Genomic DNA, 21939 nt, shown 5'->3' with positions numbered 1-21939 from the left:
CTGAACGGGGGGAAAGCAGCTGTGAAAGAACTAGAACAAAAATAACGGGGTGAGTTAAAATCCAACATGCCTAGGTCTTCTTTCCCCTGGCATCTGCCACTGAAGGGGAGTCAGGAGGCCCCCATACAAATATGATGGTTGGCTAACTGCACAAAAATATCTGTGCGTTCCATCAACGTTATTGTGTGCTGCCCGCTTTTGTCTCGTACAAATAAATTATCAAAATTGCAGCCAAGTTTTTAAGATTATTGGAGGCAGGCGCCTGTCTTGCACATGCATGTAATAAAACAATCAATGAGGATAGGTTATTCCCTCATGTAGCTAACTGTGCCCCAGATTGTTAAACAGTATAAATATATTAGTGATGATAACAGAACCCCCAGGATTGTAATAAAATGGCAAAGTAATCCGTTTAATGGATAGTTTGCCTTCTGAATTTCCCTAATTATGTCTCATAGGAAACATATACTCATTAAAAAAGCACATTGTAAAATGTTCCTTGTAGTGTTCCTTTTTTTTAAGACTTATCTTTGCACAAAACTGATTTATCTCGCAGCTCCTAGAATCTGAAGTGTTAAAGGATGCCAGAATAAACTGTGAAGCAGTGATGGAGAATGAGTACAACCCACAAAGGAAAGATGAAAGTATAAGGGAGCAGTGGAAGGACTGTAGTAGTCAACCTTAAAATAAATCAGGACAATGTACCTTGTGAGGCTGCAGTTACTTGTCTTACTAAGTCTAGTCTAAGGAGTCCATGAGTAGGAGTCTCCACAACCGTATACACATCAATGACCCTTGTAACCTATAGCTTTCATCCAAAAGCCTGCATACAATACTATAGCGTAGGTAAACAGACTAGACAAAGGCTAACCTCAACAGCCTGAGATGTATTTACTTCAACTATGTCTACCTTTGGATATAACAAAAGGTAGCTACAGGATCAGAAAAGGATCATTGGTATTAGGGTTCTTTCAGATAGAATAGGCCATCAAGATCACAGGCATGAGCACCAAGATGAAGATGGAATTATAATTAAAAAGGTACTCCAGAGGAAAAATATGTTTTCAAATTAACTGGTGTCAAAAAGTCATACAGATTTGTAAATTACTTTTATTTAAAAATCTTAAGCTTCAAGTACTTATCAGCTGCTGTATGCTCCAGAGAAAGTTGTAAAGTTCTCATCTGTCTGACCACAGTGCTCTCTGCTGCCATCTCTTTATTAAAACATGTATTTTCCTCCAGAGTACCCCTTTAACAAACATTGCAGGCATTGCTGGAACTAGCCAGGGTTAATATAGCTTTAGGGGCATTCAAAATTCTGACCACAGGTTGAAATTGTTTGGGTAGAATTGTCAATTTTGCCTTTCCCCATAATGAGAGTTGTAAACTAGGAAAGGTAGGGGATTTCCTGTGTACACATATATAAAGTAGGGGAGGAATACACAGAGGGATCATTGAGGATATGAAACGTTCTAAAGTTCTTGGAAAACAGAAAAAAGAAGAACAGACATCAGGATAATGAAGGGTGTCTATAAACCCTGAGGATACAATAAGGTCATCTGTCCAGGTACAAGAGCAATGTCAACAATATGCAGAAGAACCAAAGAAGTTCTCACTGACCATCAGGATACAGAATGAATAACTAACTAGTGGAGGTATCGAGTGCACTGGGAAGAAAGAGGACAGAAGGACAGATAGTAAAAGAAAGGTGGATAGTGCATGAAGTGTCTCTTGGAAAGGTGTAAGAATAAGACCGAGTGAACACAGCAGGTTATAATGTAAAACAGAGCCGTGAGCTGACATATAGGACAATGCAAAGGGCATAATGCCCAGCAGGACAATGTAGAAAAAGAGTACATACTAAAAAGAAGTAAAAGTAATAATGAAGTACAAAGACGACCAGGTTAGTTAGGAGACAAAGAGATGAGAGTGAAAGCATCAAGTGTACAATAGAGGAGACAAAGAGCAGAATCGGCAAAATGGGACATAAAGGAAATGTACATCAAGAACTTGAGCCAAACTGAGTTAAAAAAGAACAAAGAACAATGTTAGAATCTGAAATCCAATACTTCAGTGAAGACTGCCGGCCTATCAGCATACTATCAGGATCACACTTGAAGCTCTGGCTGGATGGATTACTAGTCCTAACAAACAGAGAATACATAGAGGCATGCACCGTACGTGCAGGTTTCTTCTAGAAACAGATATTACAGTATGCTTGATGCTCAATACTTCTGTACTGTAACAAACTTACAAGGAAAATCAAACCAAACACACAAGGAAAAGAGGAGCAACCATACATATTAGGGCCAGGCATTTACTACCATGCAATGAGTTGATCGAACACAGCATGCCAAGATGCCACATAGTACAATCATGCACATATGCAGGAAGACATATCAGAGAGCATGCATGCCAGTGAAGCCTTTTAAAAACTGTGCCACTCTTGTCTAAAGGCTTTGTCTGGTATTGTAACTTAAATAGGGCTGAGCCACATTGGCAAACAAATCCAATAAAGGGGTATTCCGGGCAAAAAAATCTTATCCCCTATCTAAAGGATAGGGGATAAAATGTCTGATCGCGGGGGGCCCGCCGCTGGGACCCCCGCGATCTCCATGCAGCAGCCCACATTCTATGCGTAGCTGCGTCTGCAGTTTTGGAAACAGCCGGGCTTCTGAGACGGGGACCTAACGTCATGCCACGCCCCCTCCATTCATGTATATGGAAGGGGGTGTTGCGGCCGTTACGCCACCTCCCATAGAAATGACTGGAGGGGGCGTGGTGTGACGTCACGTCCCCGTCTCGGAAGCCTGGCTGCTTCCGAAACTGCAGACGCAGCTACGCATAGAATGCGGGCTGCTGCAGGGAGATCGCAGGGGGTCCCAGCGGCCGGCCCCCCACGATCAGACATCTTATCTCCTATCCTTTCGATAGGGGATATGATGTTTTTGCCCAGTTATTGCAGCATTCTTTACTGGATCTTTCAATGATTATTTGAGAAAACTGTCACTTTTTAAAAAAAATTCTAGAACTTGACCAACAAAAGTCAGAGGTAGGGGCAAAGAAACTTCATGTCCAATGGTATGATAATAACAAACATGCGCTGGAAGCTGCTTAAAAGGGGTACTCCGCCCCTAGGCATCTCATCCCCTATCCAAAGGATAGGGGAATAAGAGGTCTAATCGCAGAGTCCCGCTGCTGGGGACCCCCGCGATCTCTATGCAGCACTCGGCGTTCGTTTAGAATGCTGGGAGCCGACACGCCTCCTCTCATAGACTTCCATTGAGGGGGCGTGGTGTGACTGCATGTGGGGGCGTGGCCATGATGTCAGGACCCCACTGCTCTGAAAGCTGGGGCAGTGGAGTACCCCTTTCAGTGTCTTTGCTATTTAAACAGGACTTGACAGGCCCACGGCTCATGTATACTTTTTTTTTTTTCAGGAATTTGATCAATAAAGCAGCTGTGCAAAAGGAAACACAAATTAAAATAAATTAAAAACCTAGCTTCTTGATATTACAGGTTGGGGAAATATGAGATGATACAAGTAATACGTATATAATGTTAGCTTTGGAACAATAAGAAAGGGGAGACATGATGAAAATGCAAAGATGGAGCCAGGGCTGTATCTGCCATGAGGTGAGATAAGTATCTTGCCTCAGGTGGCCGATGTCAGAGTTCCTGAGGGGTGGCTTGTTTCATGGAGTGGCTGTAAATCATTACTCCACACCACTCTTCCCTTGTTCTGTACTATTGGCTCCATTTACTTCTTGACCTGCAAATAAAGGCTGGACACACATGTGGAATGCAAGGCTGTCAGGACTCCAAATGTGATCATTATTTGGTAAACCGTACACTTTGCTAGTACTGTTATATGCTGCAGATTTTCTGAACAAAATCTTTCTTACTTATGATTTTAAAGGGGTGGGGACACTTATTCAATTTTCACCTCAGGCTGCTAAAAAGCTAGAATCGCCCTGGATAAAGCTCTTAACTAACAAGGGAAAATAGGAAAAAATTAAAATGAGGTTAAAGCAAATAAATGAAGAGGTAACAAGAACACAACCTTGGATCAGCAGTGAAGAGGGAGAAAGGGCAAGTGATCGCAGAAGACCAAAAGTGGCAACTGTGGCCAAGACAAAAACATAAAATAAATAAAAAGAGTAAGAAGGAAAGAGGTCAGGCAACTGCAGCCTCGTGAAGGTAAAGAATCCTGATTAAAGCCAATGCCGGCAAACCAATATTAATAAATCTTCTCCAGCTTGGGAGGAGGAGTAATGCAAACTGTCAGCCAGTGTATCATTTATCCAAGAGGAGTGCTGATAAATTCCTCCTGATTAAACTTCTCCGCAGAGTCACTGTATCTGGAAATTAATGTATACAGACAGAATGTCACAATGTATATCTGGGGAACGTGTCTCCAGCCCTCCGACACTGTAATTAGATGAAGGTGTGGAGCCGCTACAGCATGCACAGGGCTATGTCCTACTAAACAGGAGAGGAACAGAAGTACAGAGCCACATATAACCTGCCCAGCAACAAAGGTTACCCGCATTAGCGGAGCAGTGCCAGGATGATGAGAATATATGCTAGGCATGAAAAGCAGACGAAAGAACCATGCATTCTATTTTCTAAACAGCCCTCAGCTGCCCTGCTTTATTTTTCCATTGCTCCCACAGCTAACAGGAGTGAATCTGCTAATATGCTGTTTAAGCAACTTCCTAATATATTCAGAAAAATAACCCCAAAGGTGGATTCATCACTTAAAAGAGATTTCAAATGTGAGATATGTAACGCTGTAATGCATACTGCTGCATGGACTCGTGTACACAGCAAAACATTACCACCTGAACACACGCCAAGAAGTGCCTGGCATACCCAGCAGCTCCCGAGCAATGTTCTCACCATCACTGAAAGATCTAGTATCGTGTTCTTCAAAAAACTAAAGAAATAAGGAATGGATCCAAAAAGGGGAAGCATGGCATTTTGCCTCTTAATGCTTAGCATACTAAACCCCATGTTAAGCCTCTTGTCACAAGATTACAACCAGGGATAAAGCAAGAAGTAAAGCACAACATGAGAGAAAAGTGGAGCAGTTGCGCATAGATAAATGTCCCAAAGGGTCTCAGAAAAATAAGAGTTGGAACCTGGTTGGCTGCTGTGGATAAAGGCTAGTTTTTAAGATGTTATAATACCATAGAATCAAGTGAAAACTCTAAAATTGTGGCTCCAGATGATGTAAATAGTGTAACTAATCATAACACCTTCACAGACATACCTTTCTGCCTGTGAACTAAGCAATTTGCAATTTTTTCATATATTCACATGAGCAGCAAGTGCCCACAGGGTGGGGCTAATTGTCTCAAGTGCCCTGCATTTTCATTGAATATTGTTCCTTTTCTTCCCCTCCTCCTGCATTTGATTGACAGCTTCTATGCGGTAGAGGTGGAAATGTCAGAAACTGGATGAGGGCAGCAGGAATATTTCCAAACAGGTTTATTGATATCATAAAAGCATAAAATGGACAATGCGTTTTGCGAGGAGGACCTTGCTTCGTCAGGTCTGGGGTGCCATCACATTATAGAACCTTAAATATTTAAAAAGCGTGGGAGGGTTTCAAAGGAGGAGTGACGTCACAGCCAGGCCAGAATCATGCAAAATGTCATACCGACATGTACATTCAAATTTTGTAGCAGCAATAAAAATAACAGATTAGCTTCTCAGAGGAAATATTTGTAGTAGAAACAATTGATATAACAATAAGTAGCGGTGATAATGTTGTATTTACGTTTATACAGTGTGTTTCATGTGATTCAGTGCCCTCGGCATCCTTGCGAGCTGAAAAGTCCAGCGCAGCTGTGATTCAGCGCATAGAATCACAGCTGCGCCAGACTTCTCAGCCCGCAAGAATGCCGAGGGCACTGAATCAAATGAAACACACTGTATAAATTTAAATACAACCTTATCACCGCTTCTTATTGTTATATCAATTGTTTTTACTACAAATATTTCCTCTGAGAAGCTAATCTGTTATTTTTATTGTGGCTACAAAATTTAAATGTATATGTACAAGTCTGTATGACATTTTGCATGCTTCTTAGAATGTGATTAGACCTGACGAAGCGAGGGCCTCCTCGCGAAATGCGCTGTCCATTTTATGCTTTTATGATATCAATCAATCTGTTTGGAAATACTCCTGTTGCCCTCTGTGCATTTGTGACAGGGCAGCTCCTCTGAGGCGCCGGATCGCGATCCTAATCAGTGAGTGGATTACCCCGAACTCCTCTCCATCCAGTATACTGCATGACCAACATCACGGATTACCAGGAAAGGACGCAAGGCTGCCACGAGGTTTCTACCTGAGTGAATTCACTCATTCATGCGATTAACACCGTTGTGCCTGCAACGCAACACTAAGAGGTGAGTGTGCAATCTCACCATGCTTTGTTCTATTTGAATAGTTTTAAGCTTTCAATTCCACACTTTTGTTTTACTGGAAACTGTTGCACTTAGGGAGCGCCTGCCTTTTTTTCTGTTCTCTATTTCATATATACTCCATAAACTGGACGCGATTAGCCCCACCTTGTGGTCCCTTCTTGCTCATTTGCAAATATGAAAAAAAAAAACACAAATAGCAGAAGTTTGTTAATCTAAAGGTATGTCTGTGAAGGTTATTTCCTACTCTACCGGCTGTTGTGATTATTTATATTACCCTGCCGCTCTGCAGGGAAATTTAGACGGTGACGCAGTGCTACATTCCTTTCATTTTCACAATTGGTGGGGGTCTCAGAAGTCAGATATCCTACAGAACCTACTTTATGAAATATCAAACCCCTTTAAAACTAAAGTTAGCTGAATGCTTAATCGGCTGACAACAATTCCTTCTGGCTCCACCATAAAATGCAGTCTGTTACTGAGCATGTTTACGTAATGGAGAGCGTACAAAGAATAATGCAACCGATTAAGCACAGGCAATTGATGCAGCTTTTATTTTTTGAAATCTTCAGTGATCAGCACACTTGCTTCAAGTCACAATTAACATCTTCACGCATTTCGCGCACATGTGCTCAAAACACATCAAGATGTGAAATATGACTTGAAGAAAGTGTACTGTTCACTGATTATTTAAAAAAATAAAAGCTGCATCAATTGCCGTTGCTGGATTGGTTGCATTTATTCTTCAGTATCAAGGACGCATCCCGCCGAGTGTGGATCCATGAAAAGGCACAGCAGGAGGTGAGCTGGATTTCTACTTTTCTACTAAATGGAAAGGGCATGCCTGATCAACATTCCCGATCCTTCTTTCAGCTGACAAGTCCTGTTAGGAAAGAGTAGGAAGAAGCTTATACACATTTGATTGTCAACCTACCATTCACCTGCACATTTAAAGTGAGCCTGCCATGGTTTTAATGCTGCCATGATTGATCGATTTCTTCCTGTTTGAGTATAGGGAGAGGTCTATCAACCAAGGATGGTGTGGCGAGGACAACCACCCGATGACTCGTGGTTTAGGCAGCATGAAAGTCATGACAGGTTACCTTTAGGCTGTATGGCCACCCTAACACTTCTTAGTTCTGCAACTGTCTATTCAAGATTCCATTACATGTCTCACAGTTGGACCTTCATACAACACCAGGTGTAAGCTGTGAAAAAAATTTTGTATAAATTTGAAGATACCAAAAACACAATAACTGTAGTTTTTCTATGAACTTAAAGGGGTACTCCGGTGGAATTTTATAATTTTTTTTTTAAATCAACTGGTGCCAAAAAGTTAAACAGATTTGTAAATTACTTCTATTTAAAAATCTTAATCCTTCCAAAACTTATCAGCTGCTGTATACTACAGAGAAAGTTCTTTTCTGTCTGACCACAGTGCTCTCTGCTGACACCTCTGTCCATTTCAAGAACTGTCAAGAACAGGAGCATTTCCCCATAGCAAACCTCTCCTGCTCTGGACAGTTCCTGACATGGACAGTGGTGTCAGCAGAGAACACTGTGGTAAGGCAGAAAATAAATTCAAAAAGAGAAACTTCCAGTGGAGCATACAGCATAAGTACTGGAAGGATTAAGATTTTTAAATATAAGTAATTTACAAATGTGTAACTTTCTGGCACCAGTTGATTTGAAAAAATAAAAACAATAAAAATAATGTTTTCCCACGGAGTACCCTTTTAACAGTCTAAAGAGTTCAGCAGAACTGAAAAAAGCAATTCACCTTGCCCCTTGCAGATCCCACCAGCTGCATAAACCATTAGTGCAGTCATGCATTTCATGCACAGGTCTCAGGAAAGGACCAGAATGTAGACAAGACAAACCGAATAGAGCAACAAGCCAGGCCGGATTCTGTAAAGGGATCTACCATAAAACCCAACCCTTGAGGATTGGTTATATAAATATAACCAACCCTTAAATAAGAATCACTGGACGATGAGTATTGGATTTCCATCTTCGTTAATACCCAACCCTATTGTGGATAAGTTAAATGACCCCTTTACATTACTGGCATGGCTTGTTGGCATCTGGAAATAGAGAACAGAAAGCTGATACCAACCGTGAACTGCAGGCTCTGTCGTTGCACTTGCGTCTACACACGGGAAGAGGAGGAGGAAGGGAGGAAACGGAAGGAACAGCATGCAAAAAAAGGGAAAAATGGGACAAAATAAAGGGAACAGATAATACACAAGCAATAATGAATCTCACACAGCATTGAATTTGTAAGACAAGGGAGAACGTGACAGTCATACACCAGAGAGACACCTCACACTTACCTCCAGTCCTGAAAGGAGCACAACCTTCTAGGACCAAAGGAACTATGGGCAGTGGAAGCTTAATAATACAAATCTAGGGGATGCTATATGTTGGTCAATATACTATAAAGAATATAATGTATAATGGAAAAGCAGAGCTAAAAGTTATACAGTATATTATCATCAGAGTGGATCCTTTAGTTGCAGACCAAACATAGACCTTCAATTCAAAGGGTTTCTCCAAGGTGAGAAAAAAGAAGTCTGCTTTTGATTTAAAAAAAAAATAAATAAATAAATGAACCACGCTTGTTCATGGGTTGTGTCTGGTATAACAACTCAGTCCTATTTACCTGAGAAATAGAGGCCATAGACAAGCGTGGCACTGTTTCTGGAAGAAAAGCAGACTTTGTCTAACCCCGGACAACCCCTTTAACCTGTACACATTAGGCGTCATAAAATATTCATGATCATACGGCATATTCATTTGCTAGACAATAGAGGCTGCCACTGGAGTCCTTTTCTAAGCAGTATTCTATAAAGATTTTGGAAAAATGTGTTATATTGCCAATTTTCTTTTGTTGCAGGGATCAGCTTTGGTATTTGTAGTGCATTATTGTGGTTACCATGGGTTACATCCCGAATGACATGTTAAAAGTTTCATCTAATGCAAAATACCAACTGCATTTAAAGGGAATGTGACAACTCTATATGAAGTGTCAAGGAGGTGCTGCAGAGCTGCTGCATGCATATACCCTCCCTCCCCTGCTTTCTTCTAGCCTTGAATGATTGATGTACAAGACCGAGTGCTGAAGACAAACCATGTACATCAATCATTCAGGGCAGGGAGAGGTGTGGGGCAGATAATGTGTGCATGCTATGGTTTGGTGACACCTCCTTGACACTTGAGCATGATATAGAGCTGACCCATGCAGTTACCAAGCTATTTTTCTTATACTTACATTGATGTCAAAAAGTATTTGCCCGTTTCCAGGTATCCCTATTATTGAAAACTTGTCAAATTCAATGACCTTTAAAAATTAGACGATCATTTGTAAACACCACCAATCTTGAGTTATTACTGTACATATCAGAGACATGCAAAAAATGTAGCAGAATTCCGCTCTTTAAACAGTGGTCATTGCAGAGTCCTGACATTGTGGATAAAGAGCTTTAGAGGACTTTTCACTAAAAACAGTAGCTTAAACATATCCAGGTAGGCTTTTTTCTGCCCATTTCTGATGACAATGGGGGAGATTTATCAAAACCTGTCCAGAGGAAAAGTTGCTAAGTTGCCCTTTACAACCAGATCGCTTCTTTCATTTTTCAGAGGCCTTCTCAAAAATTAAAGAAGTGATCTGATTGGTTGCTATGGGCAACTCAGCAACTTTTCCTCTGGACAAGTTTTGATCTTTCCCCAATATCTACTGGATCAGAGCACTAGTCTTGCTTCTCCTTAGTCATTTAAATATACAATTGTTGTCCTGGTTTCAGAAGACATTCGTATTTTGGATGACGGGGGAAACCTTCTTGAGAACAATCAAGAACATAGTATTCTTGACCCCTGTTATTATGGCAAAATGTGTTTGAATGACTTACAACCTAAAGGAGCAGGACCCCCCCCCAAAAAAAAAAAAATAAATAAATAAATAAATGGCACAGTAGTGAAAAATTGAAGAACCAGATTTGATTTTCTCAGGACTGGGCAACTGTCAGATGTGTAAGGTGGAATCCCAACACTCCCATGATAAATTATGTTTAGAGAGAGAATGATCAGCCTTTTTGGATTACGACTACTTAATCCCTTTGTTCTCATAGAGAGCTAAGCCACAACCAGAGCAGTCAGGCAGTGGCTTACCTCTCCTCTATCCATTCAGAGAGCCCAAACACTTGAGCTGAGCAGTCACGTGGATGGGGTGAACAGAAGAGATAGCTGTTTACATTCCTATGGTTCCTTTTAGCTAATGGATTTATTCTTACATCATAAACCATTAAGTGTGACCGATCTGCAATAATAGGGGACATCTGGAGGGGGATATACCTAAACATACACAATACTTAATTTTAAGTGATTTTAGCCCGCTGAGTTACAAAAATGTGTCATACATTAGGATTATAATTTGCATACATTACATGATCTGGCATATCCTTGTAAAATTTCTTTACTGACCAATCGGTTCCACATTATGAAAAAAAAGCTTTCAAAAATACACACAGACTTGATAAGCATGCAGTCATTTACATACAGCATCATTTATCATAGCCACACGGCTCAGCCTCCTTATGCATTTTTAGGATGAAAAGGAAGCACATACTGCAATTTACTGCAGAGCCACAAACCAGGGCCTCAAAATAGCTCAGTCACGCTTGAAAATCCCTTTAATTAGGTAAATATGCCCTCATGAAATTACCATGCACTACAGGAACCAGCAGAAATAAATCACTTGACCCTGTGTGCGCTGTGCAAACACCTGTGTAATGTATCTGTGCCACCAGGGATGTGGGGTTGTAAAATAAACTCTTTATTATTTTCAATTATTTTATATACAGACTTTGACAAAACTAATTGCCGACAGAAACTGTTCGATGGTATATATATATATAAAAAAATAAATAAAAAAAAACACCACCACACAAACTGTATGCAAGGAAACAAGGGGAATGCAACAAGGATGATAGAATGTATAGTATGGTTGCCAGGGGGGAGAAATGGCCTGCATGCATAACAGTATCAGTCATAAGGGGCTTCAGAAGGTGAGCAAGTCTTCATTCATCTAGATAATGGGTGCAAGGGGAATCTAGCGCTACACGGAGGCCATTCAGATACATAGCTGACCATCTCATACATACAAAACTCGTGAGTGGCTCTAAACTTTAGATTATCAAATGGTGGTACCCTAAACTGGGGACCCTTCTTCCCATATCCTGTGGTCTACATTTACCTTTGTGTATTATAGAAGCTATATATACATACAGGGATGTTATCATGAATAATTTTTTAGGTCACTCGCTTATGTAGTTTTTTTCAGTCTTAAAGCAAAATAAATAATCTGAAACAAATATATAAATAAATTGAAATAAATTAATAAAATGAAATAAACAAGACATGGCCTTCATACTGGATCTATTTTCAGGGGAATATTCAACGTTTTTCCACTCTGGTAAAATGTTTTGATATTTTCTTGTCCCCGCTCCCCCCCCTCCCCCCCCCAAAAAAAAAAAAAAAAAAAAAAACATTGTTGCATGCACTCATTTCTCTTCCAAAGTGTGCATAGCATCCTACCTGGGCTGGCAAGCATAAGAATGGTTCCTAAGGGTCTTCATAATTGACTAGGAAGATGGGATGCTATACACACCAAGTGGGCATTAACCAAGAATACTACTGGCAACATAGAAATGTTTTTGGAAACCCATCATATCCTACAACTGTGATTTAGCTGGAATACAACAAACAAACAACAAAAAATCTGGATCTATACAGCTAAATAAATGGCCCAGATTTGTGCAAGGCTGCACCATGTTTATCAAACAGCCCGTGTCACTTTGATTTTCTTAGACTGCCTGTTTCAGATCACATAGTCTAGGAATTCTACAGTGTCAGTAAATCTGGGCCACTATATTTAAAATGGAATTCCCATCATAAACATTCATGGCACACTGGCATAATATACCATGAATGCGTAACAGATGCAAATTTCACCTTTGAGACCTAAGCTGTCAAAAGAGCAGGAATCCCATGATGCCTATTTGCGGCCCAATTTACCGACAACTCAGGAGAGAGGATAAGTCGTAAACGTTTAAGATGAGAATACCACTTTTACTTTATGGGCAATTGATCCATAGGAAAAAGACTATTAAGGTCTATTACTATTTAAAAAATTGAGAAAACCAATGTTTTACACATTATGTTGTTAAAATGAATATTAAAGAAACCCTTTCAACCAGCTTAGATTCCTGCAGAACCAAATGTAACTACTCCTGGGACAGATCAAGGATTGACAAAGATCACAGTTTTTGTTTTTGCAACTGCTCTGAACTATTCAGAGCTACAGATTAGGTTTTTTGGCTTAAAAGGGAACCTGTCATCCGTTTTATGCTAACCAAACCACTGGCAGCATAAGACTGTTAAAGGCAGCGGGATGCCGGGATACTATGAATAGTAATGAGAATTATTTTAATAAGCTTGGGCCATTTGGGCCCGGGTAACTAGTAAGGGGGACAGGTCCAAGCGGCTGTTTTGCCCCCAGCGAGCGTGAATGACACGTCTCTCCCTATCTGTGTATATCTGTGTATAGGAAAATATATGTAATTCAGGGCTGGACAGACCAAGAGCAGTTACCGGGACTAGGCACCATTTTTAAACTATGTTTACTCTGAAATTCACAAGCATAAAATAGTAATTTATATAGTGTCCTGGCATCACAGTGTCTGCACCATCTTTGTGTCTCCCATGGTTTGGGCAGCATAAAACTCATGATAGGTTCCCTTTAAAATAATTGTCTTATACAAGCATATGGGGCTGGATTGGCCTTACTGACAGCCAGCTAATAGAATTAACACATTGATAGAGGCCTAAATTTTAGATTTTATCAAGTTATACCTGTCACTTAATAAAGGTTGAAAACATTGAACTGTGCCAATTTAGAATGTGTTCTGGTTTGGATTAATGATGGATGTACACATAGAAGGTGAAATGAAAACAGAACACTTAAAATAAAAGGGAAGGCACACCTACTCAACTGATTTTGTTTTAAATTGAAGCTATATAAAAATGTTGCAGCTTTGCAAATAGTGTTAAATTTGTATTCTGTGGAGTAATTTTTTTTTGCATAATCATGATTAGGCAGGTGGTAAAAAGAAAAAAATCCTTAATTTACCTTCCTTGATCCCTCATCCCATTTTCATGGAAACCTTCCCAATGAACTGAAATTCCAGGGTTGGGGTTGGCACATGGAGTTGCCCGCTTTTGGTGGCTGAGGTGGGAGACAACAATAGCCCGTGATTGGCAAAGTAGGTAATTCCATGTGCCAATGCCAAACCTAGATGTGATTGCAGAGGAACAATGGGAGATGTGAGAATGTGAGAACTGCATTAGTGGGGGGAGCGTGGAAGGTAAGTATAGTTTTTTATTTTTTGTTTCACCATATTTCTAAGCACAACTACACAAAAAACTTTAGAGAAAATTACTGGAAACCCTTTTTGATTCAAAATTTCCTATTCTGTGTTTGCAGTCATGCAGACATATGTGTCACTATGGTAACAGACTACAAACTCTGTAGTCTGATCCTGCAGTCATATTGCCATCCAGTTACTTTACCAAATGTATGTTTGTAAAATGTAGGGACCATATAGATAGCAAAATCACAGCAGGGTCAGACTACAGAGTAGAGAATGTAGTCTATTAGCACAGGGACAGAAAAGTCTGTATAAAACCATTATAAAACCATTCACGTTGCTTTATTTTAGACTCATTGGAAAAAGATTGGGTGAGAAGGGTGACCTTTCCTTCAAGAATGAGAAAATGATCTTGGACTGCCCTATGTACTTCATGAAATTATTCAGACAGTCCATTATCATAAATCATTGCCCATCCATGGCTCAGAGGCTGCAAAGAACCTGAAAATAATGTGGACACTTGGCCCAAAACCAAAATACATGCAGGGAAGTGACATACACAAATGTAATGAAGTTACCATACCTGGGGTGGTGGAGGGTGTGGTAGTTGTGGTGGTAGTGGTGGTTGTTGTGGGTGGTGGGGGGGTGGTGGGGGGATCTGGATGGAAAAAACAAGGAAAACAAAAAATCCAAATTAAAAAATAAAAATAAAAACACATCACAAAAAAGCACAATATAAATGGAAAATCAGTAGGATATCAATGCATCGATGGAAACCAGTGCACTATTAATGTGAATATTTAGCAGGATATAATCTGCAAAGCATCTGTAAAATGATTATGAAATAATGTAATTAAAGGGATAATTAACCCAACAGTAAAACAAAAGACTTTGTACAAACAGGAAATCAGCGGGATAGTAATGAAAAATATATACATTAACATGGAATACACGTGACAAAGACTTGCAGTACGTCAAGTTGAAAGTGACATAAAATTTGTATGAAATAAAAAGGAAAAAATAAACACCAAATACAAATTTAAATTAGTAATGGCGGCATTAAACCTGCAAATGCAGCCTGTCAGCATGAGATATCAGAAATAAAGGATAAATATTGAAGGACGTAACAAGCTATGAGCAGAGAAACCACTGCGTATTTTTTTGTAAGCCATGGCAGGAAACATCAAGCTATGGTAATTAATTGTATAAATGCTTAGCATCGCTCTTGTCTCAGCAAACAAGTACTGTGTTTTTGGATACACTTGTTTAAAGAACTTGACTACACATTATAAATATATACACACACACATACACATACAGTGGGGCAAAAAGGTATTTAGTCAGCCACCAATTGTGCAAGTTCTCCCACTTAAAAAGATGAGAGGCCTGTAATTTTCATCATAGGAATACCTCAACTATGAGAGACATAATGAAAAAAAAATCCATAAAATTACATTGTTTGATTGTTAAAGAATTTATTTTTAAATTATGGTGGAAAATAAGTATTTGGTCAATAACAAAAGTTCATCTTAATACTTTGTTATATACCCTTTGTTAGCAGTGACAGAGGTCAAACGTTTTCTGTAAGTCTTCACAAGGTTTTCACACACTGTTGCTGGCATTTCGGCCGATTCTTCCATGCAGATCTCCTCTAGAGCAATGATGTTTTGGGGCTGTCACTGGGCAACACGAACTTTCAACTCCCTCCAAAAGGTTTTTTATAGGCCACTCCAGGACCTTGAAATGCTTCTTATGAAGCGAATCCTTCGTTGCCCGGGCAGTGTGTTTGGGATCATTGTCATGCTGAAAGACCCAGCCATGTTTCCTCTTCAATGCCCTTGTTGATGGGAGGAGGTTTTCACTCAAAATCTCAAGATACATGGCCCCATTCATTCATACCTTTACACGGATCAGTCGTCCTGGTCCTTCAGCAGAAAAACAGCCCAAAAGCATGATGTTTCCACCCCCCATGCTTCACAGTATGTATGGTGTTCTTTGGATGGAAGTCAGCATTCTTTCACCTCCAAACACGACGAGTTGAGTTTTTACCAAAAAGTTCCGCTTTGGTTTCATTTGACCATATGACATTCTCGCAATCCTCTTCTGGATCATCCAAATGCTCTCTAGCAAACTTCACATGGGCCTGGACATGTACTGGCTAAAGCAGAGGGACACATCCAGCACTGCATGATTTGAGTCCCTGGTGTGTCACTTTTGTTACTTTCATCCCAGCTCTCTGCAGGCCATTCACTAGGTCCCCCGTGTGGTTCTGGGATTTTTGCTCACCGTTCTTGTGATTAATTTGACACCACGGGGTGAGATCTTGCGTGGATCCTTTCTAATAATTGCTCCCACAGTTGAGCAAGTTGCTCCCACAAGCTGCTTGCCTATTCCAGATTCAGTCTTCCCAGCCTGGTGCAGGTCTACAATTTTGTTTCTGGTGTCCTTCGACAGCTCTTTGGTCTTGGCCATAGTGGAGTTTGGAGTGTGACTATTTGAGGTTTTGGACAGGTGTCTTTTATACTGATAAGTTCAAACAGGTGCCATTAATACAGATAACGAGTGGAGGACAGAGGATACTCTTGAAGAAGTTACAGGTCTGTGAGAGACAGAAATCTTGCTTGTTTGTAGGTGACCAAATACTTATTTTCCACCACCATAATTTGCAAATAAATTCTTAAAAAAATCAGGCAATGTGATGTTATGGATTTTTTTTTTCTCATTATGTCTCTCATAGTTGAGGTATGTCTATGATGAAAATTACAGGCCTCATCTTTTTAAGTGGGAGAACTTGCAAAATTGGTGGCTGACTAAATACCTTTTTGCCCCATTGTATGTATGTGTGTGTATGTATATATATCCACACATATCTATAATTTAGTATCTAGGATGTACATAGAGGACAAGGGTCTATTGGCTTACAAATGCAAAAGTACCTCTCCTTCCCATGTTAACACCCCCACAAGAGCTCCGAGTTCTTGTTTTACCCCTCCGGACCTTTAATCCATGAGAGAAGAGAAGGGTGGTGTGACCTCTAGGGCATGTTTCTCTTTTCCTGCTTCAGCAGGTTTACTTTGCTTATGGTGATAAGGTGATCTCTCTCTATAGGTCTATCAGCTGCCAAGAGGACTATTTTTCTAACCCCAAACCCCTTGTTTATTGTTTGAATGTGTAAAAGTCACCTGTTATGGACAGCAAGCTATGGATCAAGGGAATAGCTGGCACAACAGTGGGGCACATTAACTTAGGTCAACCTTCACTTGGAGGGCAAAGTGAAAATTGCCAAATGCCCAGGAAAGGGAAACACTAATATGTGAAGAGTTGGTAAGATCGAAAGGGAGGAGGGGAGTGACATGCAGATCACTGCGAAACTATAGAAAAGCAGCAAAATATATAAGGTAACTGGGAGATAGTAGAGGGCACCATAGGAAAACCACTTATATCCAGATTACCCACAGCCCGAATACATTGAACATTATTAAAGAATCCTACTATAAAATACAGCAATGATTCATAACAGTATGGCTCTCCCCCAATTCAATTGACGCATTTCAGACAAAACCTTCCTTAGTCACAATATATATGTTAAAACATATGCAGACCGATCACTAAGTATATGCAAGTATAACTGTGATACCATTCAATGCATTAGGGTCCGAAATGCGTTAGTATTAGGAGTCATATTTTTATGGATGCCTCTTTCTTTTCTTGCCTGTTATACTAAATCCTGGTCAGGCGTTGGGTTGTGTCCTCTAATACATTGTTTGACAATACACCCAAGTTTGGTGAGGCATCTTCATTTATTTTGCAACGTAAAAAGACTGTCTGAAAAAAAAACCTGTCCAAAGGAAAAGTTACTGCCCATAGCAACCAATGAGATTGATTCTTTAATTTTTGAAAAGGCCTGTGAAAAATGAAAGAAGCTGATTGGATGCTAGGGGCAACTCAGCAACTTTTTCTCTGGACGGGTTTTATAAATCTCCCTTTGTGTTTACTTTTTTGTAGATATACCGTAATGCCAGAATAAAGCTTGACTTAATCCTATCTTTTAAAGATAGACATTTTATCAGATGGGAGATAAGAATGCTATTCCACCAAGTCTGGCTTGGTTTCTAGGAGCCCCACTCAATTGAAACTAATCTTTTTTCCTCTACCTTTGATGTTCCCCTCTATTACGAAGTGGTTCATATTATTTCTGATCCTTGGAAATATCTATTTTAGTCATTCAAGGCCACTAAATTGTATTACGTTATTAAATTATGGTATTCTGTGACTGTTAGTGTCCCTTTCAATTGGTAACACAATGCCAGTGAGATTATGTTTGGTTGGGAGGACATAACTGTAACTCATTTGTTAAAAGATTGGAAGAGTTAAAGTGGCAGGAGGGTTCAAAAGGCTAAATAATGTAGACAGAAAAGGCTGATAGACTGATATATGAAACCTGGAGGCTTTTGATTAATTATATATATTTTTTTCTAATATGTTTTTTGCAACTTAAGCGGTAAATTAAGTACATTACAGTGTATCACGTCACATTAGTGTTTGGGTGTATCAACCAGATGAATAAGGCACAGCCAGTTATAGACTATTTTTCAATTTTATTTTTACATTGGGACACATTCTCTTTATATGTGTAGATATATTAGATAACTGGTTGAGGGTTTTCTATCATAGTATAGGTGAAAAGTGTCCAAGTGTTGGAGGTCCAGCTGTTTGGACTCCCTCTATTCATGGTCAAATGTGGGAACTTGTGCTTCATGTGAACTGTAATACTGGTAATAGCCAAGTGATAGGGAATTGCTATATAGGCCTATGTTTTCTCATAGATTCACCTAGCTGCACAATAATCGAAAGTCAGATGTGAGATAATAACAGTGCAGATTGAGAGAAAGAACAAAGTGCAATGACTACACAGTGCAGGGAAACAGACACACTAGGTATATTTTGTTTAGTAACCCTGGAACAATTCAGATAAGTATCCTGCAGAGGTCAGGCCTTCTCTACCTATCGGCTCACAGCTGCTACTAACTGACTGACCATTTGCAGTGACCAGGAAAACAAAGCTGCATAAGTTTTGCTTCAGAATTAAATTTTGGCTTGCACAAGGATTCATGCAGGCAGCGCATGAGAAAGTGATGTCGGACTGGCACTGAGTGACCAAACTGAAAAGCAAGAAATAGTTTTGGATTGTGCTTCGGACCACACACCGGCCCAAGGTTCTGCTGTGTTTGAACAATGACCCCGCTGTGTCAAAAGAGGAAAGACACAGAGCACAGTGGCAGCGAGCACGGCAACTCATCTCAGGATAGTAAAAAAGATATTCTGCCAAGTGAATTTACGAGCCCTATGACCGGCCAGGACAGTGAGAATGTAATCCAGAGAACCTTGAGGCAATGCGGCGACTGCTGGGAAGAGAATGTGTCATTCTGCTAGTTTATGACTTAAATGGAAAGGTAGAAGGAAAGTATGCAGAAATCCCGGAAGTGTCTGTTGGCTGAGACACAGAGTCTGCAGTCATACACCAGCAGGAGTGGCCCAGTATAAAGTTACTTAAAGAATGTAATGTACAGTACACTGGAGACTGCCCAAATTCCTCGGCTCTGCTCACCTGCCCTTACATGATAATGGGTTAGTGATATATTTCTGAGTTAAAGAGTTATTAGAAATGCTCTTTTTTCCCCCTGTAGTGGCCAAAACACTCACATGGAAGGGTAGAAAATCTTCAAGAAGAAATCTGGAAAAAATCTGCAGCTACAACTGTATGGTAGCGGCTTTCCTCCACTCTCAATCTATAGAAAACACATGCATGGTGGAAGTAGATGAGTGTGCATGTATATTGGGCAACTGGGTAAGAAAGCTGATGACCAAATGCTCCAACAGCAATATTATGTGTAAGGCCAGCTTTAAAGTATTTCTGTCACTTAAAACACAATCCCTACAAAAGAGAGAGTTGGACAGTTTTTTTTCTAAAGTGGATGGGAACTTAAAGGGTTACTGTGATTGGAAAAAAGTGACATGTCAAAAGTTTTGATCAGTCGGGGTCTAGGTATTGAGACACACTCTAATCACAAGAAGGAGCCAGAAGAAGCACACTTCTATCCCTTCATTGCTATCCCTGTCTCCTTGCTGCAGGAGATAGATTCTATAGAAAGTCTATGGAGCCCATTTTGTGCAGTGAGGAGAGAGATGGGGATAGATGAGAGCTTCTCCTGACTCCTAGTAATTGGTGGGAGTCCCAGCACCCAGACCCACATCGATTACAACTGTGGACATGTTTATTTTATTTTGTAACACTTTAAGTTCCCATACAACCGGATGACCCCGCAGATTGTGATGGCGCTGGCCGACACTTTATTGTGTATGAGGAAGAGAAGGATGGGGCATGTTGCATTTCAACTGCTCGGCCCTTTTGGTTGCCTGAAAGATAAGTCATTGTCAGAGCTATCTGGCAGCGGCTTGCTCTACCTCTGCCTATTTACAACACATGAACATTTGGCCAAGCCAAAATGTTTACGTGAATGGGATGAACAGGAGAGTTTCGTCTCACAACTGTGGAAGGTGGATGGGCCCCTTTAGTCTTTAAGCTCTAACCTTATAGCATTTCTTGTTATATTGTGGTTCAGTAATGTGCATAAAGGCTGTACTATCATAATTGCTTTACAAATTTGAGTTACTCTACAGCCAAAGTAAACACTGAATGTTTTATGTAAAGCATACCTGTTATTTGCATAAGCTTTTTATATAATGTAGACAACAACATTATAAGTATATTTGTAATATACATTGGTTAAGAAATATGTATATTTAGGAGTGACAAAAAATGCTGTCTTGCCCTCGCAGCTATTGCCTGTGTGCAGAGACAAAATACAGGAAATGTGGGTGGACAAGCAGGGCTCCGGACACTGTGGACAAGCAGGGCTCCGGACACTGCGGACAAGCAGGGCTCCGGACACTGCGGACAAGCAGGGCTCCGGACACTGCGGACAAGCAGGGCTCCGGACACTGCGGACAAGCAGGGCTCCGGACACTGCGGACAAGCAGGGCTCCGGACACTGCGGACAAGCAGGGCTTTGTGCATTGGGGACAAGTAGGGCTTTGTGCACTGAGGACAAGCAGGGCTCTGTACACTGAGGAAAAGCAGGGCTCTGTACACTGAGGAAAAGCAGGGCTCTGTACACAGCTTACACACTTCCTGTATTTTGTCTTCGTACAGAGAAACACAGGCTATAGCCGCAGAGACAAGAAACATTTTTTTTACACAAAAATACACAACATTTTTAACCAAAGTGTATTACAAATATACAGATAATATTATCTATATTATATGAAAAGTTTTTTCAAATGAAAGACACTTTTGGTGAACTTTTCAAATACAACTCTATTGTCCCTATAGACCATGGTATGAATGAAGCCCTAGAAGGACAGAACCCTTCAGAAATCAATTTACCAACTCCATAAGAACAATGTTAAAGGGGTACTCCGGTGCGTAGACATCTTATCCCCTATCCAAAGGATAGGGGATAAGATGCCTGATCGCGGGAGTCCTGCCGCTGGGGACCCCCGGGATCATGCATGCGGCACCCCGTTTGTAATCAGTCCCCGGAGCGTGTTCGCTCCGGGACTGATTACCGGCAACTACAGGGCGGGCGGCGTGTGATGTCACGCCCCCGCCCCCATGTGATGTCACGCTCCGCCCCTCAATGCAAGCCTACGGGAGGTGGTTTGACAGCTATCACGCCCCCTCCCATAGGCTTGCATTGAGGGGCGGAGCGTGACATCACACGGGGGCATGACGTCACACGCCGCCCGCCCTGTAGTCGCCGGTAATCAGTCCCGGAGCGAACACGCTTTGGGGACTGATTACAAACAGGGTGCCGCGTGCATGAACCCGGGGGTCCCCAGCGGCGGGACTCCCGCGATCAGGCATCTTATCCCCTATCCTTTGGATAGGGGATAAAATGTCTAAGCACCGGAGTACCCCTTTAAGTGTTGTGCCAGACCTGATAGGTATTGGATTATCACAGTTATGGATTAATGGACTATTATTGAAAAATTAAGTCTGACGGTAATAAATGACAGATTA

General features: G+C 40.7%; 1 protein-coding gene across 5 annotated transcripts in view; it reads right to left on the bottom strand.

The window, feature by feature from the left end:
- Positions 1–21939, bottom strand: part of CADM1 (cell adhesion molecule 1) — a 279815-nt gene that overhangs the window by 19210 nt on the left and 238666 nt on the right. For 2 of the 5 annotated variants that reach the window (XM_056543696.1, XM_056543699.1), the window contains 2 exons: positions 14440–14514; positions 8549–8581 (listed from right to left, as the gene is read on the bottom strand). The exons of 1 other annotated variant lie outside the window; for it this stretch is intronic. In XM_056543696.1, the coding sequence (XP_056399671.1) occupies positions 8549–8581; positions 14440–14514 (108 nt within the window). The remainder of the gene's footprint in view (positions 1–8548; positions 8582–14439; positions 14515–21939) is intronic. 2 more of the 5 variants (XM_056543697.1, XM_056543698.1) reach the window with 2 other exon arrangements.

The sequence above is a fragment of the Hyla sarda genome, chromosome 10 (genome assembly GCF_029499605.1).
Source record: "Hyla sarda isolate aHylSar1 chromosome 10, aHylSar1.hap1, whole genome shotgun sequence".
Classification (NCBI taxonomy): Eukaryota; Metazoa; Chordata; class Amphibia; order Anura; family Hylidae; genus Hyla; species Hyla sarda.
Note: the sequence above shows the minus strand (reverse complement) of the source record. Positions and strands in the feature narration are given on the sequence as shown.